Source organism: Scyliorhinus canicula, chromosome 16 (assembly GCF_902713615.1).
Source record: "Scyliorhinus canicula chromosome 16, sScyCan1.1, whole genome shotgun sequence".
NCBI classification, from domain to species: Eukaryota; Metazoa; Chordata; class Chondrichthyes; order Carcharhiniformes; family Scyliorhinidae; genus Scyliorhinus; species Scyliorhinus canicula.
In genome coordinates, this window is record NC_052161.1 from 135,825,796 (window position 1) to 135,845,086 (window position 19,291).

Consider the following 19,291-nt stretch of genomic DNA (forward strand, 5'->3'; position numbering starts at 1 on the left):
CTCATTGGCCAAACTGCAATTCTGTCAGGAGACAGTTCAGTATTTGGGATTTCAGCTGCAGCAAGTCAAGCGGAGACATGGGTCTGAAAGAATGCAGGCTGTATCAAGGGTTCCAACTCCATGCACGGAAAAGACAACCCTTACATTCCTCGGCATGGTGGGCTATTGCAGTACTGCGCAAGGGTACCCTAGGACGCCCCTTCAGTTGTTACCTGGATCCCAGAGAGGGAGCAAGCATTTTGTAACTTGAAACAAGCCATGATTAGTGCCCCTGCCTTGGGACTTCCTAATTTCAGCAAGCCCTTTACTCTTTATGTGAATGAAGCAGGGTGATTTGCAACAGGACTCCTGTTGCAAGAGCATTGAGGGGGGAAAAGACCCCTTGCGTATTACTCGGTCGCCCTATGTGCTGTGGTAAAGGTTATGCCAAATTGCTTAAGAGCAGTAGCAGCCACAGCGCCCACAGTAGAAAAATCAGTACCCCTTGTACTCGACCACCCTTGTACAGTATTGGTTCCTCACTCTGTTTTGCTGCTGCTTAATTCATCCGCAACACAGCATTTTACTGCGGCTCGACGCATTGGGTACGAAGTAATCCTCTCTAAAGCCAACTTTGCCTACGGGCGAGCCCGCGCCCTCGGAAGCAGAACATATATATGATCGTGACTGTTTACAATTGGTTGAAGCCACCACAACCCCTCGACCTGATTTATTGAGTCACCCACTAGAAAATCCAGACATCATCTTTTTCACCGATGGGTCAGCAAACCGACCAAATGATATGACCCTCCTGGCCGGCTATGCAATGATAACTCCATTCAAGGTAGTGGAAGCTTTTGCTCAGCCTTCGGGAACGTCTGCTCAAGTGGCCGAATAGTTTGCCCTTACTAAAGTATGTATTCTAGCTAAAAATAGAACAGTCAATATTTATACTGATTCCCATTTCCGCTTTTGGGGGCAGTACATGATTTTGGCCAATTATGGGAAAACAGGGAATTCATAACTTCCTCCGACCAACTTATTAAACATGCTAAATTGGTTATAAATTTATGAGAATGATGTTCAGCTGCCCACCATTTTAAAGTGTGAAGCGCATCCTACGCAGACGATGAAGTCTCATGCGGCAATAGATTTGCTGATAAAATAGCAAAGGAATTGGCTCTCGCAGCAGCCACAACTGCAAGCTGCTACAGTTGGATTTCCATCCGCCATAACAGAACCAGAGTTAAAACAGGTACGGGAGCAAGCCGCGCGACAGGAGCATCGCTCTTGGCTAAAAGTGGGTTGCTATCAAAACAATCATCAAATCTGGATCCACCCAGTATGCCCCAGAAGTCTGTTTTTTGCCACTATGTTGCCTTGCCCATGGGCAGGCTCATGTGGGCAAAGGAGGAATGACACATGCCATATGTCAACAATGGTATGCTCGCGGTATTACGGTAACAATTGAAAAAGTAGCCCGCGCATGTATGATTTGTCAAACTCGGTGATAGTGGACACGTTTTCCCGGTGGGTGGAGGCTTTTCCAACCAAAAGAGATGATGCTGGAACATTGGTAAATATTCTCTTAAAGGAAATAATACCGAGGTTTGGGATACCAATGGGTATTAACAGTGACAGGGGAACTCATTTCACTAGCAAAGTGACCAAAGCCCCAACAGAGGCCATGGGATTTGATTGGAAATTGCATATACCATATCAGCCACAATCCTCAGGAATGGTGGAAAGGGCGGATGGAATAATTAAAACTGCAGTTACAAAAGGGGGTCAACAAAATGGGCTGCTATGGCCAGATACCATACCCATAGTAATGTATGCCCTGAAAAATCAGAGAAATCGTAATACGGGTTTAACACCGTATGAGGTATTAATGGAATGTCCCATGACAACTGGAACTAAACCCCCAATTACTCCAGCGGCAGTAGGGCAGATGAGGCATCACTAAAATATGCCCAGGCCATGTGTGAGGCCGCTGAAAAAAAAACATGAAAGGGTGAGAAAGGCTCAGATGCATCCAAAAGAGGGAAATACACACCCTTTCAACCTGGAGATCAAGTATATGTGAAAGCCCTAAACAAAGATTATTTTTCTCCTCGGTGGAATGGACCCTACCAAGTACTGCTAACAACCTGAACAGCCATTAAAGTAAAATAAAAGCTAGATAGGATCCACGCAACTCGGGTAAACTACATCATACGGAACTTTGAGAGCACTAGCGAAACGCTGACCTGAACAGAATGACGGTGATACTGTTCTTATATATTATATTAATCCAACATCATGTAGAGGATAAACTGAACACTAACACCTTGATATACATGTCCCACTCATACGCAGAGGGGGTAAATAAATCCAGTTGTTGGGTTTGTACACAAATTCCCAGATGCTCAGGGGAGGGCTTCCCTGTGTGACCTATCCCATTCACCAGTAACAAGATAGCAGAGTGGGCCCTAAGACGGAATAATACAGGGCATGGGGAAGATACACAGTATATGTAAGATTGGAGATCCGCTGGATACGATATGAATGGGTTTACAGGATGGTGGTGGCCTGATTTAATGTATCACACCAGCCGCCCTGTATGATCCTTCCCAATTATACTGGAGTCCCAAAGGGTAGCATATGCTTTAGGAAACATAAAACATATGGGACCAGCCCAGTAGGCACGAGTCAGTGCGACCAGACCTTGAATTGGCAACCCCCTATGCTCCGCCTTACAGTTAAAGGACTATTCATCTTTGACTGGTCAGCGGTTGAAAATCAAACTGGTGGAGGCCCCTGGGGAGGGGATCCGATTAGACTAATGATGACTGATAGTAAAGGGAACCTGACCGTGTATAAGGGCACGCATTTTATCTGTGTACGCAAGGCATACCCGTGGTTACCAGAAAATTGGGACGGCTCCTGCTATAGGGGATACGTAGTCCCTTATGTGCTTCACGTTCAGCAATTGCAGGACCGTCCCCAACACAGGACGACACAAAGTATTATGACATGGGCACAAATGCTGGGAATAATGATACCACCATTAGGAATAGCCACTAATGCATATGAACTATGCGAATTAAGAGATCCTTGAGCAGGTAGCTAATGACACTGCAGAAGCTGTTAACCAGATAGAAACTGAGATGGTTGCCATGAGAGCGGTTCCGCTGCAGAATAGGATGGCCCTTGATTTCCTGGCAGCTGAAAAGGGAGGTACTTGTGCTCTGATTGGCCGTGACTGCTGCACATACATCCCTGATAACTCAGAGAAAATTGATAACCTGGTGGATCACATTCGCAGAGAGGGAACACGATTGCATGAGGATGGGGGATGGGACTTTGGCTTTGGGTGGTTGGGATCATTAGGACAGAGGGATGTGATTTTGATTATAATCATTGTTGTAAGCCTGATTGTCGTATGGTTACTGTTTAAATGTTGCTCAGGATGTTGTCAGGCCATGGGGGGCAGGTATATCAGCATTGCTTCCGTGGTCCCAGCAACTTAACAATCAGGTGCCTATCATATGTCAATTCCCCTTACATTATAGCCCACCCTTTGCTGTTGAGGACACTGTAATGTACTAACAATGTGTTGATCATGAGATCAACACGCAGGGAATTGTAGAAGGGACTTTATTGGCGGATTAGTTGCCTTCATACCCTGTATTCATTTTAACCGGCTGCGTGCCTACATTTCATGGAAACAGGCACTTGGCAAAGTATGATGGATATTTAGCCTTATTTCAGTCAAGAGTTCTGTATGAAATAATCAGAAGGTCATACAATGTAAACAAACATACAGCTGCACATTGTTTTGCTGACAGCATACAATTATTATTTTTCTTAGGCAAGGAACTCGAGGCCTGTTATTCAAATCAAACTCCGGGCTGCTCGGTTTTCTGTCTCTTGCTAATCTAAAGAATGCTTTCTGTCCTCGATATTGCTCACTGTACCAAATAAATTGCCTGCCTTTACTTCTGTAAAGCGGAGACAATTGGAATGACTGTGGTTTCTCCATAACCCCCCCCCCCCCCCCATGAACTTCGTGTTTAATTAAAGGACCTTTGGCGAAAACTCAAAGTGCTGACTTATAATTTCTTCGACACCTATTAATGGGATGTGGAGTAAGGCCCAATACCCCATCGCCAGATTCTCTGCAACACCAGTGGGAAACACGTTTGGAACAATGTGACGTCCAGATGTCGGGACCCACCTGAACAATACCTTGAGAGTGCCCCCCAGAGTTCGGGATGGAAGCTGACAGCAACCCTGGACCCTGAAACACCAGTGCAGTGAGTCTGGGGAGCATCTGCAGGTGCACCTTCCAGATTTGGAGGGGGTCCATCTTCACGCTTTAGAATATTCCCGGGGAGCCATCTTCATTTTCAGAAGGTTCATCTTCTTTCTTCAATAGTGGATCAGTGATGTTGGGCACACTCTCAGTATGGCACCTGGACACAACGGACCCGGCACCATCAGGTCTGCCCTGCCACAGAATGCGGAGCACAACACCATGGTGCATAACCAACGAGGTTGGTGCTGGCAGATATGGCATGTTTACCCCCGGCCTCTGCAGTGGGACATACTCCATGCCCCAGCCCCACCATGGGACTTGGTCTCAAAACGGGAGAATTCCAACCAATGACCACCATTTTACTCAAACTTTCACTTGCATCATTTCAATTATAGAAGTCCAAATGTTCGACTGATTCCCAGTAGTCCTATCCATATCTGTTTCTGTCTGCATTGTTATTTTGACATCCATCCTGTAACAGGTTGTGAAAGAAAAAAATCTAAAAACAAAAATTCAGTATCACTACAACAATAGAAAAGAGCTGTAGAGAATTCGGGTGGTACAATCAAGGACAGCTCTGTGTTTGAAGAAGGACAGTTTTATCTCTCAAAATGTTGTTGCCATCTACAATATGGAGAAGATGGATAGCAATTTTAACAATAGTAACACACTGAGGGAAACAGCTGTCTTTGATATCAACCAACTCTAGTTTGACTTCATAGAACAAAGAACAAAGAAGAAAAGTACAGCACAGGAACAGGCCCTTCGGCCCTCCAAGCCTATGCCGACTATGCTGCCTGTCGAAACTAAAATCTTCTACACTTGGGGTCCGTATCCCTCTATTCCCATCCTATTCATGTATTTGTCAAAATGCCCCTTAAATGTCACTATCGTCCCTGCTTCCACCACCTCCTCTGGCAGAGAGTTCCAGGCACCTACTACCCTCAAGTGAAAAACGTGCCTCGTACATCTCCTCTAAACCTTGCCCCTTAAACCTATGCCCCCTAGTAATTGACCCCTCTACCCTGGGAAAAAGCCTCTGACTATCCACTCTGTCTATGCCCCTCATAATTTTGTAGACCTCTATCAGGTCGCCCCTCAACCTCTGTCGTTCTAGTGAGAACAAAAAGAGTTTATTCAACCGCTCCTCATAGCTAATGCCCTCCATACCAGGCACCATCCTGGTAAATCTCTTCTGCACCCTCTCTAAAGCCTCCACATCCTTCTGGTAGTGTGGTGACCAGAATTGAACACTATACTCCAAGTGTGGCCTAAGGTTCTACACAGCTGCAACATGACTTGCCAATTCTTATACTCAATGCCCCGGCCAATGAAGGCAAGCATGCCATATGCCTTCTTGACTACCTTCTCCACCTGTGTTGCCCCTTTCAGTGACCTGTGGACCTGTGCACCTAGATCTCTCTGACTTTCAATACTCTTTAGAGTTCTACCATTCACTGTATATTCCCTACCTGCATTAGACCTTCCAAAATGCATTACCTCACATTTGTCCGGATTAAACTCCATCTGCCATCTCTCTGCCCAAGTCTCCAAACGATCTAAATCCTGCTGTATCCTCTGACAGTCCTCATCGCTATCCACAATTCCACCAACCTTGGTGTCGTCTGCAAACTTACTAATCAGACCAGCTACATTTTCCTCCAAATCATTTATATATACTACGAACAGCAAAGGTCCCAGCACTGATCCCTGCGGAACACCACTAGTCACAGCCCTCCAATTAGACAAGCACCCTTCCATTGCTACTCTCTGCCTTCTACGACCTAGCCAGTTCTGTATCCATTTTGCCAGCTCACCCCTGATCCCATATGACTTCACCTTTTTTACCAGTCTACCATGAGGGACCTTGTCAAAGGACTTACTGAAGTCCATATAGACAACATCCACTGCCCTTCATGGTTCATGTCATCAGGAAGCAAGTGCAGAGAAATTCCTTCATTGCTTGCTACATCAGAGGAACTCTGGGTGATAGAAATGGGTAAGATGCCAGCTTGCACTGAATTCATTGATTTTTACCCAGGATTCTTCCTGCTCTGATCCTAATTCAGTGAATACAGCTAGGATATACTGGTCAGCACTCGGTACACTGGGTCCCACACTGTCGAGCAGTCTGCCAACACAAACAACTTCCATTTACATTGCGCCAATTTGTGGTAAAATGTCCCAAATTACTCCCCAGGAGCATCATCAAACAAAATTAAAATGACTCCAATTCTACTTTTGTGAAAAGTTGTGATAGCTTGAAGCCAAAGAAGCTTATGTTACAAAATTTCATTAAAATTTTGGTTTTCCACAAAACAAACAGTAATAGAAAAGTAAAAGTATCTTAAAGTTAGAGATTTCAATTCTAATGTTCCGTATTAATTAAAAGATTAAACACCTTCATTCACAAAACAATGTTATTGTACACATATGCGTTAAATTTATAATGAAATGTAGATGTAGTAGAATTCTAAGAGTAGTAGTTGCAGAACTGATTCAGAACAACACACTACTTTGATACTGGTCAGTGAACTCTCACAGGTACACAACTTCACGTATGCAGGTTTGTGTGCTTCTTCGACAGTAAATTATTGAATGATTTAAGGGCATGGATAGGAATGGCCATTGTTGCAGCATTAAAAGAACTTGTGCTTTGTTTATGTTGTGTCCAGGACTCAGCATCGGAGTTATACGCAATGCGGTGATGAGCAGAAGCAGTGTGAGATGGGCTCCCTGAGGAGGCTTTGCACAGCAGCACTCGCAGCAGACTCCAGAATCTCTGCAAAATAGAAATAACATTGCAGAAACACAAAAGTGGCAGCACGATTGCACCCAAAGAGACGCTTATACCACAAACCTCATATTTCCATTGAAAACAATTAACTATAGTACTGACATGAGACACCATTATGAAATACAGATTCCGCAGAATTCTTGTGTAATGCACTATTTTGAAATCACCTACATGGGTGTGCAGGTTCACACAGGTCACTTATATAACTTGCCATTTGGTCGATAAAGGTCTCTTATACAACGTAAAATTGGTACAAAAGATCTTTTATTTATACAGCATTTTCCACATCCTCAGGACAACCCAAAATGCTTCGCCAATCAATGAGTTGCTTTTAAGAGGAATCACAATTGTGACGTAGGCAAATGCAGCAGTCAATCTGTACACACCCTCGTCAGCCTGTAGAAGAAGCCACGGCTTAACATCTCATTTGAAAAATGGCGCCTCCGACATTGCAGCACCCCCTCAGTAATGCAATGAAGTACCGACCTAGATCATGTGCTTCAGCCCTGGAATGGGAGTCAAACCCACAACTGCAACTCAGAGGCAAGATTGCTCTGAGGGAGCCAAGAAGACAATATGCAAAATATGTTAATTGCCCATCGAAACATAAAAAGCATTTCTGGCAATTCAAGCATTTTCCTGGAACCCCTGTGATAATACTTTGGGAACCACATGCACACCACTGGTAGTTACCTTTATTTCATTCATTCAAGGGATGTGGGTGTTGCTGGCTGGGGCAGCATTAATTGCCCATCCCTAACTGCCCTTGAGAAGATGGTGGCTAGCTTCTTAATAGGGTGCCTTCTTAAACTGCTGCAGCCCACATGGTGTAGGTATACCCACAATGATGTTAGGGAGAGACTTCCAGGATTTTGACCCAGCAATTGAGAAGGAACTGCGATGTATTGATATATACCTGAAAATACTTTAACAAAATAGCTAATGCAGCATAATTATTTTTAACTCTAGGAATTGAACTGGAACTCATTTTTAAATATGCATCACGGAGCAGTGTACGCCTCGAAATCAGTCAAAATAAATCTTTGAAAATGATTTGTCAGAAAACCTATCAATTGGTGATGAATTTTCAATTATGAGCAATAACAATATTGATTGAGCTATAACTAAATGATATATTTTGGGCTACGAGCTGATTTTAAGGCGCTGCATTCATAATTTATAAATGTTTCTGTTGACTAAAGGCACAGTTACAACTCCAAAAAGAAGGTTACACAAGTGAGTCAATGCTCCAATGATCTGTGTAGCAGAGTCATCAGAAGATTTAATTCAACAATTATCTGTGTTCTAAAAACTTTGGGATTCCAACAATCAAACTGGGCAAAGGAGTCATCTTAGAGCCAAGTTCTTCTCAAAAAAAGTCAGAATAAAAGTTACCCTGGTCACTGTTACATGGCACTTAGGAGCTGACCCAAACATGACACAGGATTCCCAAGGAAGTGGAGAGAGGAAAAGTAAAGAACATCCATGGGCGGGATTCTCTGTTTTGCCGTTGCCCGGGGGTTTCTCGATGGCGTGGGGCTGCCCCACAATGGGAAACCCCATTGGTCGGCTGGCATAACGGAGAATCCCGCCGGCGGGTCGAGCCAGAAATGTGGCGTGGCGGGGTGGAAAATCCAGCCCCTGGTCTCAGTTAGATCAGGTTAGGTTTTATGCTTTAACACACTGATGGCACAAATCTCATCCACAGAAACTAAGTTGGCCATTTGGCCCTCCTCCGTCATTCATTATGATCATCCAACTCAGGAATCTGGTCCCAACCCTCCCCCCCTCCCCCCCATCCCCCTTTATCCTTTTAGCCCCAAGAGCTATATCTAACTCCTTGAAAACATACAATCCTTTGGCCTCAACTGCTTTCTGTGGTAGCAAATTCCACTGGCTCACCAGTCTCTGGGTGAAAAATGTGTTCCTCATCTCAGTCCTAAATTCTTAGACTGTGACCCCTGGTTATGGACTCACCCCACCAAGCGGGAACATCTTTCCTGCATCTACCCTGCCTAGCCCTGTTACAATTTTTGTATGTGTCTATGTGACCTCCCCACCCCTCGTTCTTCTAAACTCCAGTGAATATAATCCTAACTGATTCAATTTCTCCTCATACGTCAGTCTCACCATCCCAGGAACCAGTCTGGTAAACCTTCGCTGCACTCCCTCCAAAGCAAGAACGTCCTCCCTCAGATAAGGAGACCAAAACTGCACACAATATTCTAGGCGTGGCCTCACCAAGGTCCTGTATAATTGCAGCAAGACATCCCTGCTCCTGTACTTGAATCCTCTTGCTATGAAGGCCAACATACCACCTGTTGTACCTGAATGCTTACTTTCAATGACTGGTGTACAACGACACCCAGGTCTCGTCGCACATTACTCTCTCTAAATCTATAGCCATTCAATATAACCCTGAATCTATATATCCCTTGGATTTGAAAGCTACTGTGGAACTACAACATCCTACTTGGCATTGCTCATCGGGACTAAGGTCATCTTAACAACAGGCAGCATCGGGTAACCTCACCTGACTGCAAACAATACAATTAACCAATTACATCCTCTTTTGGAAACTGAAAAAAGGTTAGTATGTGAAACACTGCTGCAGAGGACACAGACGAACATAGGTGGAATTCAAACAGGTAGGGTTTAAGGAGTGATTTAAAAGGAGCAAAGGTGGAGAGAGACAGATTTTTTGGGGGGGGGGGTGGATTTCAAAGCTTAGTTGGCTGAAGGCATGGCTAACAATGGTGGAGGAAGGAAAAGGAGGGGATGCATAATCGACCAGATTGAGAATCAAATCTGGGCCCTTCTTGCTTGCTAGTTCTTAACGCTGGATGACGACCGAACATCACTTTATTGTCAAAGTCAGTGGAACTGGGTTTGTTAATTATGCACCCTCACTAAAATACATTAAATAATTTCTCAAGCCACTTGTCCAAAGAGGTCATCAGAATTTACTGGGTAATTAGAAAAAAAACCCAGAAGAAAACAAGATGGTTGTAAATCATAATTATGTCCAATAGGTTGCTTTTCTTAAAACGTGTTAGAATGGTAACTAAGTAACCAAGAAAGTACAGGCATGCATTTGTTTGATTCCCAAGGTTAATAAAGGTTTTTAAAAATAAAATATTTACTGAGGGGCACATTTATCACGTGAAGCTTTTGCAAATTAAACTGTCACATCAGCTGCAAACATTAATTTGGTTTAGGCTTGAGAAAAAAATACTGTAATTGAAAGCTTCATATGTGGTAGCTGCACAGAAATATGTAGGCTTATGCAGTACAGCAGGATTGTTAGTCAAAACAATAAATAAGCCCACAAGTGTATTTTGCTGCATCAGCTAACTCTGTAATGTAAAGTTCGGATCTACAATGTCATTATTTTAAAAAAAAATTTAGATTACCCAATTATTTTTTCCAATTAAGGGGCAATTTAGCGTGGCCAATCCACCTACTCTGCACATTTTTGGGTTGTGGGGGCGAAACCCACGCAGACACGGGGAGAATGCGCGGATCTACAATTTCATTATAGAAGAAGCAATTGTGACCTGCTCTTTACAACCGTCGGCATTTCGCGAGTTTGGTACATGAAAAGGAACCCAGATCTATTGCACCATTTCCCTAATTACCACATCATTACAGAGAAAAAAAACAAACAGAATAGCAGAACGTAAGCCCCAATTTACACAAACAAAAATAATATCTAGATAACTCACAACAACTCAGAATTTCTTAAAATAGAAATCAACACTTGATGTGTTCAGTCATTGAACATTTTGGCCATACTAAATAGACAGAATCAAAGATTCTAACTCTCAAAACATCAGCCAAAGATCTGGGTAAAAGCATCCCCAGAGCCATTTAGTTATGCAATAGTCGTGCACAGCATTAATGCTTGCCTACTTGGCCAAGGCAACAAACTATCAATTTAAGACAATGGATTATGCAACCCAATGCCATCTATACTTCACGTACAGTACATGTTCTCTGCTCTTCCATTCTCATTTGCCGAGACAATTTATTTGCACCACTCACTCTTAATAGAACGGACAGGCAACAAAGCTCCACCCTATCTTAGAAGACAGAAAACAGATTAGCATCTGCCAAGTCTCTGCCCAGTTCTTCTGTAGGGAATTACTTCCTTCCTCAGTTCCATTCCTGCCAGTACACGTCTGAACATTATCTAAGTGAATCCAGCTCTTGATGACCGATTGCCTGATGTTTTACTGTAGCAGCAGATGGCAGCTGCAAGGTTGTCTGTGCTTTCCACAGATCTTCTATGGGGCAACAGTTAGAACTCAACAATTGATCTAAGCATGCATGGACTCATGAGTGGGAATGGAAGTAAAAGCCTTCCAGGTCTGTGCTCCTAACTGATATCCTGCGAGTCCTGATGGAAACTGCTCATTTGGAAATTGGGTACAAGCAAAATTCAGATTGGCAGGACATTTTCATGGTCAAATCCCATGACAATGTTAACTACCCACCTTCAAACTATGAAATATCTGTACTTGGGCATCAACATTTTATGTACATGTTCTTTACTTTCTTATACTTTATGCTGCCATAGAAACAATAACTAATGCCCAGAACATAGTATTTGTGTAGTGCCTCTGGCTCATTTCATATGCAATGTGTTGATAACTAATTGGTAAACTAATAAAATGGTCAAAATCTGTAACCATTATTCAACTTGGCAATTCTGTTTGGTGCAAAATCTTTTTGGGAACTTACAACAGTTATTAATTAGAAATTCAAAGGAGATACTTCTATGCAAAATGCTTTATTGAAAACCCATACAGGGGATGGCACAGTGGTTAGCACTGCTGCCTCACAGCGCCAGGGACTCTGGTTCAATTCCGGCCTTGGGTGACTGTCTGTGTGGAGTTTGCACTTTCACCCCGTGTCTGCGTGGTTTTCATCTGGTGTTCCAGTTTCCTCCCACAGTCTAAAGATGTGCCGGTTAGGTGGATTGGCCATGCTGAATTGCCCCTTAGTGTCCGAAGATGTTCTTAGGTGGGGTTATGGGGTTACAGGGATAGGGTGGGAGTGGACCCCGGTAGAGTGCTCCTTCAGTGGGTCAGTGCAGACACGATGGGCCAAATGGCCTCTTTCTGCACTGTAGGAACTCCACGCTTCTAAGTTGAGCAGAGAGTTCTCCTCAAAACTGACCAAAATTCTTTCTTTAAGCAACAATGATTCATCTTACTATTTATGAGATCTTGCTGAACAAAACATGCCCCATTTGCTTAGATCATAACTACTGCATCAAAATATATTTTGACATGTTTGAAATGTGCGTTGAGCAACCACATAAATGCAAGTCTTTCTTTGTACAGGACTAAGCGATCATTCTTCACTTCTGCATTTCACAGCCTGCATTAAGTATTGGTAGGCTGTGAGCCATAACAGCTTATGACTTTAAGTATTGTCCATCCAGATGTTAGTGACCAGAACTGAGAACTCCTAACTGAGTGTGCCTGTCAAATTCTCCCACCTCTTAAGCTGGGCGATGCTGAGGCAATTGCTGTACCCTACCCTCTGCATTGCCTTGACTAAGATTAGCGATCTTAACACAAACCAAATAATGAAGCTGAAACCCTCCTTTCCTTGCAGGTTCAGCACGATTCAAAGCCTCCTTAATCGCACAGACTGTCATTAACAAGGTGGTGTTGGTCAACATCAATTACTGGTAAATTAACTAGGCATTTTGAAATGAGTATTTACCAACACAAAACAAAGTGCTCAATGCTTAATTTGAAATTTTGATTTTCTTTCTTTGTTCTTGTGTGTGGGTGTCACTGGGCAAGGTCAGCTTCTGTTGCCCATCTCTAATTGCCCTTGAACGGAGAGATTTGCTTGGTCATTTCAGAGGAGAAGTTAAGAGTCAATCACATTACTGTGGGTCTGGAGTCACATGTAGGCTAGACTGGATAAGGACAGCAGATTTCCTTCCCTAAAGGACATTAGTGATCCAGGTTAGGTTTTACAACAATCAATGGTAGTTTCATGGTCACTATTGCTAGCTTTCAATTCCAAATTTATTAATTGAAATCAAATTCTACCAGCTACTGTGGTGAGATTTGAACCCATGTCCCCAGAGTCTAGCCTGAATCACTGGATTATTAGTCCAGTGACATTACCACTTGACCACCAACTCCCCTTTTGACTGTGGCAGACAAGTTAAACATTTTCTTTCGATATACTTCGCTCTGGAGCAACAAATCTTGAACTTGTTCTTTTTTTTTTTCGTTTTTCCAATTAAAGGGCAATTTTGCGTGGCCAATCCACCTACTGCACATCTTTGGGTTTTGGGGGTGAGACCCACTCAGACACGGGGAGAAAACTTGAACTTATTCTCACGATGTTTTGGAAGGGAGCACAAAAGAACAGTATTATTTAAATGGAGAAAAGCTGCAGAAAACAGCAACACAAAGGGCGTTGCGGGTACTTGTGCACATAACACTGAAAACTAGCACACAGGTGCAGCAGATAATGGGGAAGGCTCCTGCAATGCTGGTCATTATTTCAAGTGGGTTGGAGTAGAAGGGTGGGGAAGTCTTGCTGCAACTGTACAAGGTACTGGTGAGAACGAATCTAGGGAACCGTGAGCAGTTTTGTCCCCTGATTTAAGGAAAGGTATTGGGCACGATTTAGCAAAAAAGAAACAGAGTCCTGTTTACAGAGGTGTCTCTCAGCGCCTGCCGTGCCGAGAACGACCCCGCTATTCATCGAGACTGTATCTTTTTCAGGTTTTGCAGAGGCCGTGCTTACATTCATTTCCTGCACTGACGAGCTTATTTTTAAATGTCGCCCGATCTCTTGACAGCGGCCAGTGAACTCCCAAATGCCCCAACGTAACCATCAGGGGGTCCTCAAGCCCCCTCTCACCCCACCTTGTAAGGGCCCAACTGCTCACTTGAATATGCAAATCAATGTTAGAAAAGGTGGGACCTGCGAAGGAGGAAGTCGGCTTTTGCACTACATTTATATATGTGTATGTACACTGTTTCTTCTGTTTTTGTTATAAAACCATAAATACCTCAATAAAACGTTTATAAAAAAAAGAATGTGCAAATCTGGATCCCGCCCAGTGAGGGTGACATCCAGGCCGTGACAATGTCTTGAGATCTCACGAGCCGTCTCGAGCATCACAAATCTTGCGAGAGGCCTCTCGCTGATTTAGCAGCCTCATCGTGTCACCGAGCCGGGCGCGACAAGGCCTTCCGATTGTACCCATTATCTCATCAGAGGGTTGTGAGTCTTTGAAATGTGCAGGTTCAGTTGGCAGTTAAGAAGGAAAATGCAATGTTATCATTCATGTCAAGAGGGCTAGAATACAAGACCAGGGATGTACTTCTGAGGCTGTATAAGGCTCTGGTCAGACCCCATTTGGAGTATTGTGAGCAGTTTTGGGCCCCGTATCTAAGGAAGGACGTGCTGGCCTTGGAAAGGGTCCAGAGGAGGTTCACAAGAATGATCCCTGGAATGAAGAACTTGTCGTATGAGGAACGGTTGAGGACTCTGGGTCTGTACTTGTTGGAGTTTAGAAGGATGAGAGGGGATCTTATTGAAACTTACAAGATACTGCGAGGCCTGGACAGAGTGGACGTGGAGAGGATGTTTCCACTTGTAGGAAAAACTAGAACCAGAGGACACCATCTCAGACTAAAGGGACGATCCTTTAAAACAGAGATGAGGAGGAATTTCTTCAGCCAGAGGGTGGTGAATCTGTGGAACTCTTTGCCGCAGAAAGCTGTGGAGGCCAAATCATTGAGTGTCTTTAAGACAGAGATAGATAGGTTCCGGATTAATAAGGGGATCAGGGGTTATGGGGAGAAGGCAGGAGAATGGGGGATGAGAAAATATCAGCCATGATTGAATGGCGGAGCAGACTCGATGGGCCGAGTGGCCTAATTCTGTTCCTATGTCTTATGGTCTTACCATAGAGAGCTGTGGAGGAAAGTGTGATTGTGGTATATCTAAGGCTGAGATTGATAGATACTTGATCAGTAAGGAAATCAGGGGTTACGAGGAAAGGGCAGGAAAGTGGATGTGAGGAATGCCGATCAACCATGATCCTATTGAATGACAGAGCAGGCTCGAGGGGCCGAATAGCCTCCCTCTGTTCCTATTTCTTATGATCTATAATACAAATTGTAATATTGTGACTAAGAATAGCATGTGACCCTGGCATTAGCTGAAATTAAATGGATGAGCTTCATTTGATGGAATTCAAGTTGGCGTTATAATACCTAAGAGAATAATTTTAGTGTGTTTTAGCTGGTAAGGCTAATTTTTCTACTTTACTTGTATAGTGTTAGTTTATATATCGCCATTATAACATCACAAACAGCAGTGCAAATCTGGATCACTCTTACCCGAACAAGCTTGGTCATTTGGGAAATTTTGAAACTGTGATTGACAATTTTTTGTTAGGTAAGGTTTATTATAAGGTGGGTAAATGGAGATAAGACACAGATCAATCATGATCCAACTGAATGACAGAACAGATGCAAGGGGCTGAATAGCTGACTCCTTTTCCCAGGTTCCTTCACAGGCTCCTATAATCAATTAACTGTTGAAAAACAAATATTTCTGCCATTGCTGATCCCCTACCACATTATAATTTTCTTTTGATCACCATTTCACATTCAAAATCTAATAATCAAACAATCCGAATTTAGTTGTGGACTCAACGACAACTGCTTTCTCTGAGCAGGTGGGCTCTCCTGTAGTAGTGGCATGTTTTAAGATGTACAGTCTAATGGTCCAATGTGTCAACACAGTGTTCTCGCAGAGCGATTGCATGTTCTTATAGCATTGCGGCAGTGGCGAGTTCCCAATCCCAGCTGAATTGTCCTGGCCAATTCCACAGAGCTGTTTTGTTGCTAATTCCAAATAAAGCGGCATGGGAAGAAGATCAGGAAGAAAAATCTATTCTAATATTGACCACAAATTGGCGACCTTTTAATAGTGGAAAACTAGAAAGGCAAGAAGGGCACCGACTCTCAAGTCCTTAATAAGAATCAGAAACACCTTTTGGTGATATTTATGCAAGATTAAAAGCTTTGTTAATGTATGCCACGTTGCAACTATTTAAATTATTTACTGGAAGACAACTTCAAATATATCAACTTACAAAATGTTTTGTGAGCATCACATTAAGATATTTTATCACCTCATCTTATAAATTTTAAATTAACAAATATCATTGGTCTTTTCAGAAAAGTGCCCACCATTTCTAGTGTTAGCAATTTTGTATTTATTTTTCTGATGCCAATCCCATGCAGTACCAACTTAACAGAACACTGCAACTTCATGAAGCTTCAGAGTGGAGAGCATTGTTTATAGTAATTGCATTCAGGTACATATTGTCACAAGCATTCTGGAAGCAGGTTTTATTCAAACATCTGTAGTCCTTTGATACTCTGGTGTTCTGGCTGCCGAAGGTGTTGATCAGAGTTTTGCTACTGCATCCATAGAGCTGAATGAGGATAGGAAGTGATGGCATGATATCTACGTTTCTAGAATCTTCACAATATCTCGACTGATTTACTTCAAAATATACCATTTGGCATCACTGAGCTTGTTTTCAGTACATCGCGTATGAACTTTGTTAAAAATGAACTGATCGGAATCAGATCTAAGGTGGAGTCAAATAGGTAGCATTGGAGATTGCATTAAGCGACGATATCCACTTACAAATAGTAAATGATGCAGGTATCAAATCAAAAGAGCAGGTAACGACCAGCTTTGTCGTTATGTAGCTTTACTTTTTTCCTTAAAAAAATACATTGCACATTGCATTCACTCCTAATATCAAGTTTTAAATTTGTATAATTTTTCTTTACAAATAAACTTGAAGTCAGAAAGACTGAAGTTCCAGAAGAACCATCATGCGAGGTCCCACCCATCACTGAAAACCACCAATAGCTGTCCACACCAAATCCTTCCTACTACCATTTTCCTAGCCAAACAACTGACAGGCCCAAATAGTTCTCACACCCACATACGTGCTCAAAAAGAGAGGTGCATTTTCTGTGCTTAAAGGAAATCAATCGGATGTAAATCACACAAACACTGCTGAAAACTCGGCTTTAAATGGGTCTGAAAATGAAAATTCACCAATTGCCAGCAAAATAATTATATGATTTTTCTGGCGATTTGATTTTCCTTCTCAGCCTCCAAACCAATAGAAATTGCTGACAATTCTTTACTTTACAAAATGAAAGAGAGAGAGATAACTAGCTTTTCAGGAAGAGTCACCATTTTCTGGTTAATGCTGATCAAACGTTAAAACAGCAGCAAAAAGCCTTGCAGCATTAATAATGAAGATTTCATAATAAATATTTGACAAGGCAAGGAATCTACAAACCGCAGCCTTTTAGGATGGGCCAGAATAAATAAGCCTACCTCCGAGGGCTGAAGAGATCATCCATGGTCAAAACAAGTCCTTTAGGTTTAATTATATCCCCAAGTCTGGCTACAGTCTGCACTGAAAGCAAAACTCTCCCTTTTTCCTACTCTCAGTACTCAAAATGGTGGCATACGCAGTCTCTGAGAGACCTCAGAAAGCTTTCACTGAGCTTGTGCTATGACCTCAGCCACCACGCAGAGCGTAAAAACTTCCCTTCCAAATGTCAGCACTGAGCATGTGCCATGACCCTGCCTCCCTCACATACAGAGCAATCAATCTCTCCCTTTATGTTCTCTAAATAGGCATGCTGAACCAGCTCCCAGCTCCAGGGAGCTTTAGTGAGCATGCTGAAAGAAAAGGGCCCTATCAAGAGGGGTACTGTGACAAACATCACACCAAGATCACTTCAGATTCAAGTTGGCTTATTGAAGAAACGTCTAAATCGCTGTCATAACACCCAATTAAAAACTGTAAACAAATTCGAGACAGTTATAATCCAGAATAAATATATTATGCTCAACTGTGAGCAACCATTTCATTCTTTTTTAAAAATTGCATTCTTCCAAAAAAACCCTGATACTCAATTTCTTACTGCAAACGTGTTGCAATGGCATTTTTATCCTTTCGAGTAATAACATCAAAACAAAGATATTTCAAGTCAATTTTATTTAATTCTCATTCATTATAATTATTTGTAATCAAGCAAAATGATCAAAGTACATGTTTTGTTGGATATTTTAAATTGGACTTAAATGGACAGAATTAATCATCTTGTAGCACAGAAAGAGGTGAGGGGGCCTATGGTTTCTTCCGGTCAGTTCTTTGCAATCCATTTCATTCCCTTCTCCCAGGTCACCCCGCAGAGCCCTGTAATTTTTTTTCAGGTAAATATCCTATTCCCATTTCAATGCTGCTATTGAAACTGCTTCCACTACACGCTTTAAGGCAGTGAATATTGTTCTGAATTTTGCAGATTACATTTCAGATAGTGCTATTTCGAAAAAGGTATCAGCATTATACAGTCATTCTTACTATATAAGCATTGGACTGTTTGCCTTTCTTCTTCCCTCCCAATAACATGTTGAAATAGACCTCCACCTTATTGCAGATTTCTGTAGCTCAAAATATATTTTGAGAAAAAAAAATCATTCCAATGTAAAATTAATTTAACTTTACAGGTTCCTCTCCACTCATCTCTTCAAAACATAAGAACAAATAAAAGATACATTTGTTAGATGTCACAGCACACTTTAGCACGCGCACTACAGACTCTGCCTGCTAGGTTCAACCCAACAAACCATTGTATTTCTTAATTCAGGTTGTGGTCGAGGGAGGTACTTAGCAGGGAGTGCGTGTGTGTGTGTCTGTCTGCCATGTCATGTCATTTTGTACATTTGGTCCATCTATCCTCTTGAGAGTACAGAACCATTTCAGTCTTAAAGGCATGAGTTAAAGAGCAATACAATTATGTTTTAAAAAGTTCTAAGAATGAGAATTAAAGGAAAAAGATTTATAGATTGCACATTCCTCAAAATTGTGCTTTTCAAAAATATTTCCAAAATAATTGCAAGAGCCTCCACCTCAGGGGCTGGTTTAGCACACAGGACTAAAGAGCTGGCTTTCAAAGCAGACCAAGGCAGACCAGCAGCACGGTTCAATTCCCATACCAGCCTCCCCGAACAGGGGCCAGAATATGGCGACTAGGGGCTTTTCACAGTAACTTCATTTGAAGCTTACTTGTGACAATAAGCGATTTTCATTTCATTTCATTTTCATTTTGTTCAAA

At 42.4% G+C, this 19,291-nt stretch overlaps 1 protein-coding gene across 9 annotated transcripts in view; it reads right to left on the reverse strand.

The window, feature by feature from the left end:
- rerea (arginine-glutamic acid dipeptide (RE) repeats a) overlaps window positions 1-19,291 on the reverse strand; it is a 626,626-nt gene that overhangs the window by 261,929 nt on the left and 345,406 nt on the right. Inside the window, exon 1 of one of the 9 annotated variants that reach the window (XM_038773784.1) lies at window positions 17,502-17,661. The exons of the other annotated variants lie outside the window; for them this stretch is intronic. Within the exon in view, the coding sequence (XP_038629712.1) occupies window positions 17,502-17,527 (26 nt within the window). The 5' untranslated portion in view covers window positions 17,528-17,661. Of the gene's footprint in view, window positions 1-17,501; window positions 17,662-19,291 lie in introns of those variants that run through there. 9 annotated transcript variants of the gene reach the window in all.